Source organism: Corvus cornix, chromosome 5 (genome assembly GCF_000738735.6).
Source record: "Corvus cornix cornix isolate S_Up_H32 chromosome 5, ASM73873v5, whole genome shotgun sequence".
Taxonomy (NCBI): domain Eukaryota; kingdom Metazoa; phylum Chordata; class Aves; order Passeriformes; family Corvidae; genus Corvus; species Corvus cornix.
In genome coordinates, this window is record NC_046335.1 from 41,401,295 (window position 1) to 41,413,152 (window position 11,858).

Genomic DNA, 11,858 nt, shown 5'->3' on the forward strand with positions numbered 1-11,858 from the left:
AAAAATCAACTGGAGAATAGGATGATAAGTACGAGCTGAGTTTTGAATTTATGTTCCAAATCAAGTGATCATTTTTAACTCCTTTCCAATGTCCCCTATCCCCCTGCTTTTGGTGACATGTACAACACTGCTATGACTAGGTCTCACTCTTGAAGCTACACGTTTTACTCCTTATCCATATTAATTCAGTTACAAGAACAGAGAAAAAAATTGGCTTTGGTGTTACTGTTCTTGCACTTTATATCCCCTTCTCTTTTTTTACAACCCACCCCCCACTCCCCCCACTGGGAAACCAGAACCAGATTGTTTTAATAGGATCCAGTGAAAACATGATAGCACCTCATCAGCCTTGAGAAAGCAGGTGTGTCATGCAGACTTTTACCTAAATAAACCCACAGGGAACCAACACCACTTGGATTTTCATTGTACAGCGCACTAAGAGAATAGGAACATTAACTCCTAATGTACTCAAGACAAATAATCTTTAAATGGCACTGATCAGCAAGGAATGACTGTCCCTGAGCAACTTTTCACCACTTTTCAAATATTGATCCTTCTTTCTCTCCATGAAGTGCCCCAACTGGCCTGTACTCTGAATGTTTCTGTCCAACTGCCACGTGCAGCAGCCTTCTGCCAAACTTCACAAGCCACTGAACCCAATTAATGGACTGAAACAGAAATAAATAGAAAGTATCTTCGTTGGTAAATTCAATTCCACAGCTACAGATTAGCTTTGCAAAAGAAACCCTTTCAACCTCATTACTGTACCAAATTCAACAGCACTAATTAACAGATAATATAGAGCTTATCTTTTATGTTTTATGGCAGGAGATTACATATGTTATGGCAGCTAACACCAGCAACATAACCTCCACGCCCACAAGGCACACTTTCACCTTTGAAATTATGGAATAAAGCACTTTTACACTGTCTTTGGAAATTGGATTTGAGGATTTAATAAACAAGCAACCCCTTAATGAAGTACCATGGCCAAGAACTTTTCCAGATGTAAAATGATTCTATAACTGAGTTCCCTTCTGTGTGTAAGGTCTTCCTTTAACTGGAGTAATATTCTGCAGCAGATCAATAGAACACAAATCTATTAAACCTCATGATCCACTGCAGTTCAACTGTGAACGACCTCTCGGACACGTTGACTGTAGAAGGCAGGCCACACTCCCTGCACAAACTTCACAAACATTACCTGTGTATTTCACAAGTGATCCACAAACTCCCACAAATGCAGTCCTTCTGGAGCTGTCTGAACTTGTTGTTCAGACAAGTCATTCAAAACCAGCTGAACTCTGCCAACATGCCTTTATTTTGGCCAGCAGCCTCTCACCCTATGATGCTACAAACAACTGTCTTTCACACTTGGTTAACTACCCACTCCTAATATCTGTAGACATTCTCAAATTAAGAAAACACACCCAGGTCACTTGTTCTGTTAGACATGAAGTAAGAACTCCAAAGGTCTCCTAAATCATACTGAAAGCTCATACAGCATCACTCAGGCCGAGGACTAGGTTCACCACACTCCTGACTTGTTTCACAGGCCACTTGTCTTTGCACCTGTAACCTGTACAATAGGTCATGTACAACCTGTACACCAAACAGTCCAACTGCTGGCTGCCTACAAAAAGGAATTTCTACTTTTTTTCCATCCCAAGCACTGTTATTGCCTCTCTTACATATTACAGCTTGTGATCATACAGCTGTGGGGTGAGTCAGATTGGCAAACTACAACAGCTAAATGCCAAAAAAGACTTCAGTTTTTTATTTAAATTACTCAGTTTTCCATGGTAGCATGACAAACACTTAGGAGAAACACCTACCAAAATAATGCTTCCTGCCTGCTAAGCCAAGGCACGCAAGGCCAAACATAAATGGAGATGTGAGATTAAGAAGTAAAAATAAAAGGTTCTGCAGCATATCTACTATATTCAGTTAATAAATTCACTTCTTTGATAGACACATGCATCCATAGACATGCAGTCCATTCCACTGTTGAATGAAAATTCTCCTTAAGTACAAACCTAAGATAACAAATGCAAGTATTTACTAACAGATTAACAGACTTGTTTACATGAGACTGATGCTTGACTGCCCTCTCCAGGCTAACCCACATACATACAACATATTTCATACAGAGAAGGAAAAAAACTAAAGCCTTATTTCACAGTGATGTAATTACAATGAGCAAATTTACTGGTTAAACACGTGCAGAAAAAAAAAAAATCTGTTCTGGTACTGGAGGATGTTTTAAATTGTCTTTGCTGCAAAGAAATCAAGATACACTCCACAGACAATCATCTTAGCAAACATCCCATATCTCAGGCATGATTTTGTTAACATTTGGCAGAAGAAAAGTTAACTTTGACCTTCAAGAAAAGCACTGGTTACAATGGACCTAACTCAGCAGAACTAAGCACACACAGGCTGACATATTAGAAACATCTTCAGCAACAGTATCTAAGCTAAATAATTTTGCCTTCCTCTTCTTCCAATTTTCTTTGCCTTGCAACCTCCTGTCCCCTTCCAAAAGTAAACTATCCTGGAAATGAAAATTGAGCTCAGAATGTATGCCTTTTAAGTTCCTGGCAAATATTTTTAAAGCACATTTGCCACAGAATAACTAAGAGCATTTGTCCAATTACTAATATAGTCTAATTATTAAGATAACAGAAACTATTGAAATTCACCACAGTTTTGTCAAACAGCAGCTGCTTTAAAATGCCCTTGAAGCACCTGACTTCTATCAGAAAGCTGCTGCTACAACAGCATCTTTGAATTTTAATTTGCATCGAATGGGACATTCTGTAAAGCGTTCATATTCAGTTACACTCCAGATCAAGATTCTCCAACCTTACAGCAAGTTCAAGAGTTAAAAGCAAACTGTCAGCCACATCCCTTACAAAATTAAGGATGGGGCTAAACTATCAGGTTTCAAAAGTAAACCCCTCTTCTATACAAGACCTTACTTTCTTTTTTTGAGAAGCAAGCAAGTCATATTTTGTAAAGGTTAAGGAGTACATCCTTTGCTATCAATTGCCCCTCTGAGCTCGTTGCTTCTTCAGTGGCATTTAAACCCAGATCTGTCCATCACACAGCACAACACATACCTATCTCTAGGAACATCTAGGGCAGTGTTATAATCAGGTGGCCCTCCAGGCAGCATATTGAAGAGCAAGTGATTTGTGCCTCGGTCCCACCTGTGGCAAAAGAAGAAACAAACTGCAATTAGAAAGGTGCTCTCTGCATAGAGACAAGTTCTGTCAAAGCCTAGTGCTGGCATTAATTCACTGCATTCTCCCCTCCTGCATTAAGCTTACTCTGCTTACATTCACACACTGAAGTTTGAACACTTACCTGGATAGCTGTGCCAACGCCTGAGCGGTCTCTTTGATACGGAGCGCATTCTGATTGAGGACATCTATGGATGGCACAAAAAGGCAGGCCCGGTTGACATCATCAGTGTAGAATTCACTGTCAGAGATGGCCGTCAGCAGCTCATTGTATTCCCTGGAAATGGTGTTGCTCACCGAGGTCCCATATTCATCCACGTACTTTTTCAGTGAATAGATGTACACTTTGATTTTGTTCTTGGGATTGAAGCCACATCTATAGACATCGAAGCAGGTGTGCATCCTGCAGCTGAGGTCACCCCGCTCAGGAATCGGGCTATCAGCAGGAAGCTTGACCACAGGCACATCATGGACACTGCGTTTTTCAACAGTCCAGTCACTGGATGATTCTATGGAGTGAGGCCAGAACTGGAACATTCCTGTGGCAATTAGGCCAAGCAGAACTATGGAAAAGAGAGTGATGTAGTAGATGCGATGCTTGGTTTTCATCCTTGGGATGAGGGCGGGACCCCGGGTGTTATATTTGGCCGAGGCACACATAATGCAATCAATTATCTCTTGTCACTACAAAATAAAGAGAGACGTTTCAGGATGAACTCCAGAAGAGATACATAGTTATCACAGAGAAACATCCAGTTATTCCTTTCAGGGAAGGGTCTTTGTCTCAGGAAATTGTAGTAGGCTTTCTTCAGATGCTCACGTGTCCCACTGGAACGCAGGATGCCAACCAGGACTGCCACTTGGCAAGCACCAATTGAGGCTGATCTGCTGGGCCTGGCTGTAATGAAATGATGTGGGCCAATTAACAACCACAAGCCAGAAAAAGGCACGGCTTGGGCAGAGAGAGGAGGAGGAAATCTCAGACACTGCAGACCTGGTAAGGCCTCATAGGTCCCACTGCACCTACAACTAGGTGTATTCATGGCAAATGCTAATAAAAAACCAAAATGCTTATCTACAGGAGAAGAGAAACAACCTGGATACCTGCAAAGGGCTTATAACAGGGCATCACACAAGACTTAGGATCATGACACTGTTTCTAAGGTAAAGGTGCTTTTAAACTGAATTTCATAGTAGCTCCACCATATCCCATTAGAATGATGTTAAACTACTGCTGGCAAGAAAAAGGAATTAATTTGTCATCTTAGTCAATGGGCCTTTTGGGGCATAAATGTGTTCTATGAACTGCCACTGCAGCCACATTAAGAAAAAAAGCATTTAAATAGCTCAGTATAGCCTGAACTACAGTTGTAATGAAAAACATGACATAATTTAAAGTATCACAAACTACTGTCATCTTTGATATTTCTTACAAGTTCCTACACACGGAATTGTGGTTCCTGCAAAAGACAATTTACATTAACTACAGACTGAAAGATCAGCAAGCAACAACTTGCTTAGGTTTTCAGCTAAAACTTTCATAATAAATAAATTCAACCTGAACTCTCCATAGTGAGAGCTTTTTGAGCATAGTAAGCATATTTTCCAGAAAAAGAATGTGAACAGTATAATTATGTGTTTTTCTTTTGGACAAATGGGATGTTTTCTTGCTTTGTGAGCTAGAAAGTCTGACATGTCAACTGTCCAGTAGACAACAAATATGAATAAAAGAAGCATCAATGAACAAAAGAAGCATCAATTTCATTATTTATCAAATGGTCTAACAAATTGAGTTATGTCTATTTGGTGTTCTTAACAAAAAACTGTTAGGGTGGGGTGGCTAATGCATGACTTGATTGTACTTACACACAGTAGCACTAAAATAATCTCAGATGCTAATAAACATTCCACTTTTAACGGCTCTTCTCACCACTTTACATCCACATTCTGATTCTGGAGGTAGCTTCTAAAATCTCCTGTACAAGGCAATACACGCATGATGCCGTTATCAGGGCAGAAGCCAGAATGCTACATTACTATCAGCGCTACAACTAAAAACTTTCCATATGCTTCCGGCTGTTAACCACGTCTGTCATTCCTCCTTCCTGACACAGCACCAGAACCACCTGTGTGCTGACACAGGTCGCACTCTGCCGCGGGCACTTCAGTCACTCGGCAAATCTGCGCAGACCGGAGCCCGGGCGGAAGAGCCCCCAGTGGAAGGCACCTCTGCATCCACGGAAACGTCCTCTCGCACAGCACACAGCCCGCTTGGGCGACTGCAAGCACGGACAAGGTGCGCTCGGAGTACTGGAAGGAACGGGAACAAGACACAGCAGACAGAGAGGTGGCAACACCGGGACGGGACGGGACGGGACGGGCCGCCTTCCGAGCGACGCGGCGGGCCCAAGCCAGCCCGGAACCCGGCCGGCAGGAGCCGGGCCGCCGCCCCGCCGCGGCTCCCGCGGCTCCTGCTCTCCCGCCGCCCCGCCGCCCGCACTCACCTCCGCCCGCAGTCGCCGGGGCCGCCCGGCCGCGCCCCGCCCGCCCCGGCCGCTCCGCGCGGGGCCCGCCCGCTCCGCCGCCCCCGGCCCGGCCCGGCCGGTGCGCACGCGCGGCCGGCGGGCCCGCGCCCCCAGCGCCCCCCCGCGGCGGGAGGGCGGGCGCGCAGCGGGGCCCGGCCCGCGGGGCGCGGGGCTCTCCCGCAGGGATGGATGCGCCTCCCGTCACAGCGGGCACCGGCGCCGGGCAACACTGGTACCCATGAACCACCCCCAGCCCGGTTCCCGATACATTTGAATTCTTGGCTCGCTTTCCTCCAGTCCTTCGTGCCTTTCCAAAACTCTATCGGGCTTTCCCGTTGACCGAGGACCTTTGGGTCGTGTGGCGCTTTCTGCTGGATCACACTACTTAAGTAAGGAAGCATCCCAAATCTACACCTTCCCCAAACCCTTCTCAAAAGTAACTGGAACCAATGTCTCTTCTAACAGAAGATAGAGAAGGACAAATGTGTTGCACGAAACTCCAGCCATGTGGGAATCAGAAACAATTTTTGGGTTTCATTCCCAAAAATGGGAGCTGACTTGCTCTGTAGGCAAACCAAAAAATTAAGCAGAAAAACCTCAAACAATCGAAAAATAAACAAAAAAAAAACCAACAAATAAAAGCCAAACCAACCAAACAAAAAAACCCAATCAAACGACAACCAAACCAAACAAAATACACCCAAGTTGGTAAGATCATAGAACGGTTTGCATTAAAAGAGGGCATCTTAAAGATCATCTACTTCCAACCTCCCTTCCTCAGGCAGGGACACATTCCACCAGACCAGGTGGCTCAAAGCCTCAGTCTGGCCTTGAACACTTCCAGGCAGGGTGCATTCCCAGCTTCTCTGGGCCACCTGTGCCTCACCATCCTCACAGTGAAGAATTTCTTCCTAATATCTGATCTAAACTTACCCTCTTTCAGTTTAAAGCCATTCCCCGTTATCGTGTCACTACATGCCTTTGTAAAAGTCCCTCTGCCCCTTACTTGTAGGCTCCCTTCAGGCTGCTCTAAGGTGTTCCCAGAGCCTTCTCTTCTCCAGGCTGAACAATTCCAAAATGCTGCAGCTGTACTGTGCACAGGGCAGCAGTACAGCAGAGGCATTCCAGCAGCAGCAGTGTGGTGTCCCTGCATGTGGCACCACGTTCTTTATCCTTCTCTGCTTTCTAGGCTGAAACAGCAGAACCTATGTTCAGTGCCACTGAAGTGGAAACAGGGCTGGCTTTGTATCTCTCACCTGTAAACAATTTTCAACTGTTAGGATGTTTCAACTGCTACATTTTAACCAAAAAAGTTTTTAGCAATTATGTCCTGCCACAAAAAGTTCTTCTGCTGCAGCCCCTTCAGGCAGCTGATCTCTGAGCCAGAAGCATTTCTGGTCTCTCTGCTCCCTGAGATGCAAGGCAGGCCAGCTCTGCTTCTATCCCATAATCCTTGTTGGTGTAAAAGACTCTTACTTTGTGTATCTCATTATAGTGTCAGCTTTTGCTGCCCTGAAATGTGTTTTTCCCCTTTTCAATTTTTCTTGTAGCTGTTTTTATAGATTTGTATCTTGTGTACAACGGTGACATGATGGTGATATGTACTATCCTACAACGTGCGTTTGTGAAAGGATGGGGGTTTTGCACCCATCCCTGCTCTAAGCCTCTAAACCGAATCTCTCTGTCACACACACTGAGTACAGTGTCCTTAAACAGCCTTGACTGTCAGCAATAGATTAGTTCTCTTTCACTTCACCTGCCCTTGGGAAAAGGGCTTTCTGCAAAGCCATCCACATGCACGCACAGAGACAGCTCGGTACTCCCACAAAAAAGGCAAAACGCTGCCACTGCAGTGCTTTCTCTTCTTTCTTTCAACCTCTCCTCACACACGTGGCATTGCAGGTGATGCAGCATCCTCCTCAGAGTCACTGCTACCTTCTTCATCTTGTCCGTGACATTCAAAGCCAACAACAGACAGCACTAATAGATCTTAAAGCATCTTTCTGAGTGCTAGTACTGGCTTTTCCCCCCGGTACTGGCTTGTTCATCCTCGCAAGAACAAGCTACGGGGGTTTATTAGAGCACATAATGTTTCTGGGCTTAACCCATCAGCTTCAAATTGCTGCAAGCTGCCCCATTCATGAATCAGAGGCAGGAGCCCTCCTTCAGGAGGATGGCCGGACCGTGTCTGATTTTTGTGAATTGGAAGGGGCGCCATTCATGTGTTGGGGCTGCTCGGATGAGCACTGGATCTCCGCAGTCATGGGATTCACCAGCATGAGCAGTGCCTGGCTGCGCCTGAGCCGGGGAGAGGGGTTCCCAGCCTCTCGTGTGACAGGGACACTGGCTGGTCCACGTGCAGCGGCGGGGAGGAGGGGTGGGGGTCACCGAGCGCAGCCTCCGCCAGCCCATGCAGTGCCCGCAGGCGCTTCCTCTGCCTTCCTAGCTCTGCCAGGGAGAAGAAAGTGCATCGAATCAATCGTAGCTGAAATATTCACGGAGACTTGATGATCCTTTCATCCCTGTAGGAAAATTTGAAAATCAGTGCAATTTTATTAAAAGCTAGTATTAAACAAATGCAAGAGGCTTCAGCTATTTTATTTCAAGATATAGCAAGAAAAATGGAGGATGCAGTCTGTCTTGATAGAGATTTCCCTGAAACCACACCAGGGAGCCTGTTTATATTCTAGTGATGCAGCTAAGCCAGACAAGTCTGCGGCACAGCATCTATTTTTAGACTCCAGGTTGCCATTTATAGTTTGTGAAAATATTCATCAGCATCTGGATAACTGGCTATCAATTTTTGTCAATGCACAGGAGAAATCAGACATTTCGCTTCTCTTTGCTTTGCCCTTTTATGTCCTGCCTTATGTGGCTCTTTGGGGGTCATTTGGAATTTGTTTCTAAGGGCTTCACCATCACACCATACATCTGTCTGCTGTTGCATACGGCATCCTGCCAATTTTCTGTTGGGATGATCAGGGTACAGAAGAGAAAACCTTTTGCTAGCTACTGTGTCTCCACATGTGAAGAAGCTGCATGTGAGATTATGGTGCACCTTATGCAGTCAGTGAAAACACCTGAAAACACCTTTATAATAAAATGAGGCAATTTTAAAAGGCAAATATGAAGAGGAAATCTAATGGTTTGAGGACATCTTTTCAACCTTATTTCCCATCTATGACATAGCAAAACTAAAAACTCATAGCTCAGTTTATTCTTCTGAAAATTTTGTTAGTGTCTACTGCCAATATATAAGGTACTGAACTTAATTAAAGAGTTTCTGTTATAAGAGAAAGAAGGATATTGTAGCAGCCAGGTCCTTGCTTTGGTTCGCTGTTCTGGTATAAGTCTTACAACCAAATGGTACCCTCATCTATATCAGTGAAGTTTTTACCCAGTGTGATCAATAAACTGTATGTAGCAGCCAATTGCATGGTTTTCTCTCTTGATCCAGTCCATCATTCCAGTGCTGCTGGTTTGTGATGGGTGGCACTGGTCAAAACAGTGATTTAACTTATGTCTGTAACTCTTACTTCCTCTACTGCCTTCCTGAACTGAAAGGAAAAAGAAGTGTAAATATACTTTGAAGGGATGCTGCAATAGCTCCCACTGAGGGATATGAGACACGAGGAAATTCAGTTAGGCAAGAGTTCCCTTCAAAGAAACTGTAATCTGGCAGAAAGATGCAGATAGAAACAATCTGTCAGTGTGTGTTCCCCCCTCCCTAAAGCTTTCAGCTGTCACGGTCTGCAGAGGCATTAATCTTTAATCAATTGAATGCCGTCTGCAGTGAGGTATCCAGGGAAAGGACAGGTCACAACAAGCATTCGCCTAGAATAACTAAGCAGTCGTGCATGAGCTGTGCCATCAGACCTTGCTGGATAGCAGCAGGGAATAGATGGAGAGCTAAAAATAACCTTTCCTTGCAGTGTTTTTCCAGACTATTTTTGATTCTTCATTTTGATAAGGTCGACTGGCTACTTGCTAAAAATAACCATTCCCGGCAAACTGAGGACAAAAAGTAGAGTATTTATAACCACCTCAGACTCTTTAGTACTTTTGTTGGCTGCAGATAATCTAGGATCTTGTCATCAGTCAGTTGCCAGTGTTTTATGTAAGTCAGTAATAAATAAAGCATTAATTGGAATGGAAAACGAGTCTTTCTTGCCACTCTGATTTTCTCAGGTGGAACACATATCTTTTTGTACTTGTAGGTTACCTTGCCCTGTTCTTCATGATGTGGTCTGAATTGCTTCAGAAATAACCAAAACAACCTCCTGTTAGGTCAGCTAATCTTACAAAAATAGCAGCATATGTAATTAAAAGTGCAAAAGCAGTTTTGCATGCCTGATACTTGACATGCAGAAATTTTCAGGGGCGTGATTCACTTAGCTTCCTCCATGAGAGGTTTTTTTATTGAGCCTCTGTGTGCCACTATCTCTCTGATGAAATGAAACCACCACTCTGCCAGCAGGATGAGAGTGACAGAGGGATTCTGTAACCAAGTAACTGGAGGAGGACTGCAGAGAAATTGTCAGTATAAATGATAATTTGACCCCAAGGCAGGTTTCAAGAAACTGGGTCATTATGGGGATGGGGGAAACACACACCAGTCAGCCCAACTGTGCAACCTATTGGATGTTCCAAGGGAGAAAAACAACAATTAAGGCATTAACATTTATGTTTTAAAAAATAAAGTCTATCACACAGTACATTTGAGCAACTGTCCTTCTTCAGTTAAGGTGGAGAACTCGTTTAAGTTATTAGTGAATGTTTTCCCTTACAGATATTTTGCTTAGGACCTATTAAATTTCTGTAAGGGAAAACTCATCTTCACAGATTCGTTCTTTAAGTATGCATGATTTTTCATAAATATTTATCTAGAATGGGCCCCACTTAAGTTGTCTGCTTAACTGCAATGTAACAGAGGTTAATAATTTGGAGATGCACAGATTTTTCCTTCCCACAAACATGAATATGTCAAGTGTATGCCTGAAATGTATGCTATGGAAGTTTCTATGACTGAGAGCAGTGCTGCACAGGAAATTACCACCTCTACCCTAAAAGCGCTGAACATTTCTCTGGAGAAGAGAGACTGAATGGGGCAGGGAGGAGAGGAGGGGAACAGAGAGGGAAGGGGAGAGAGAGTGACTGGAATATGGCAAGGACCATGAAACTTTCTAGGTTCCTTTCTGTGCTCAAATGAATGATAACTGGAACACAAAAATTGTATGTAAAGTGGATTTTATCATCTTGTTTGATTACAATGAGTACAAACAATGAAGGCACATTGTTATACTTGTTTTGATGGCATTTCTTATTTTAGATGAAACGCAGCAGTTTTAAAAACATAGATCTGACTGGCTTCATTTGAGGTGCTTCTGTGTTTGCCTATTGCTTGACAAAGAGGTCAAAAGAAATGTGAGGGTGGGGACAGCATGAGAGTGTCCTTAATCTTTTCTCTATATTTTTTTCTGTTGAGATTTGCCACATGGAAAAAAAAAGGTCATTAATAACAACTACGAGATATATCAAGCAGAGAAAACATCTAACATGAAGGTAGCAGAAAGAACAAATGATTTGTACATGCAGCACCTGTGTTTTTCCTCTCAGGGGTACTCTTAGAGCAAATAAGAATTGATTTAGCTTCTATATACGTATGCACAGGACTTGCTACATGTTTACTTCTCGTAAACCAGTAAAGGCCATTTGCAAAATTTATGGGGTTTGTGCAGTCAAAAAAACCCACTGCTTTTTCCAACAGCAGACTCATGACCATATTTCTCTTGCCTCATTTCCAGTTAAATTTTTGTTTTCTGTGACCAAGCTAACATTCCTCAGTGGAGAGGTCCTCAGGCAGGTGTTAAACTCAAAAAAACCATGGAAAATACTCCATGCAACAAAGTGCGTGTGTGTTCCGTTGAGTCACAGCAAGCTCAGATATAAGTGACTGTGGGCCATACTATATTAGCTGTGAGGATTCTGAAAGCACCTCTTTCCTGCAGAGGTGTGTTTTACTAGCTGAATCCACACAGAGACAATACAATAAACTTACTTTCTAAGCAGTAAATATATATGGGTGAAA

The 11,858-nt window shown here is 43.5% G+C and overlaps 1 protein-coding gene across 2 annotated transcripts in view; it reads right to left on the reverse strand.

Moving 5' to 3' along the window:
- Positions 1 to 5,792, reverse strand: part of EXT2 (exostosin glycosyltransferase 2) — a 73,412-nt gene extending 67,620 nt beyond the window's left edge. Inside the window, exons 1-3 of one of the 2 annotated variants that reach the window (XM_039552507.1) lie at positions 5,750 to 5,792; positions 3,370 to 3,929; positions 3,123 to 3,212 (exon numbers count right to left, since the gene is read on the reverse strand). In XM_039552507.1, coding sequence (XP_039408441.1) covers positions 3,123 to 3,212; positions 3,370 to 3,905 — 626 coding nt within the window. In that variant the 5' untranslated portion in view covers positions 3,906 to 3,929; positions 5,750 to 5,792. Of the gene's footprint in view, positions 1 to 3,122; positions 3,213 to 3,369; positions 3,930 to 5,111; positions 5,212 to 5,749 lie in introns of those variants that run through there. The other variant, XM_010409010.4, reaches the window with a different exon arrangement.
- Between the last annotated feature and the right edge of the window lie 6,066 nt (positions 5,793 to 11,858).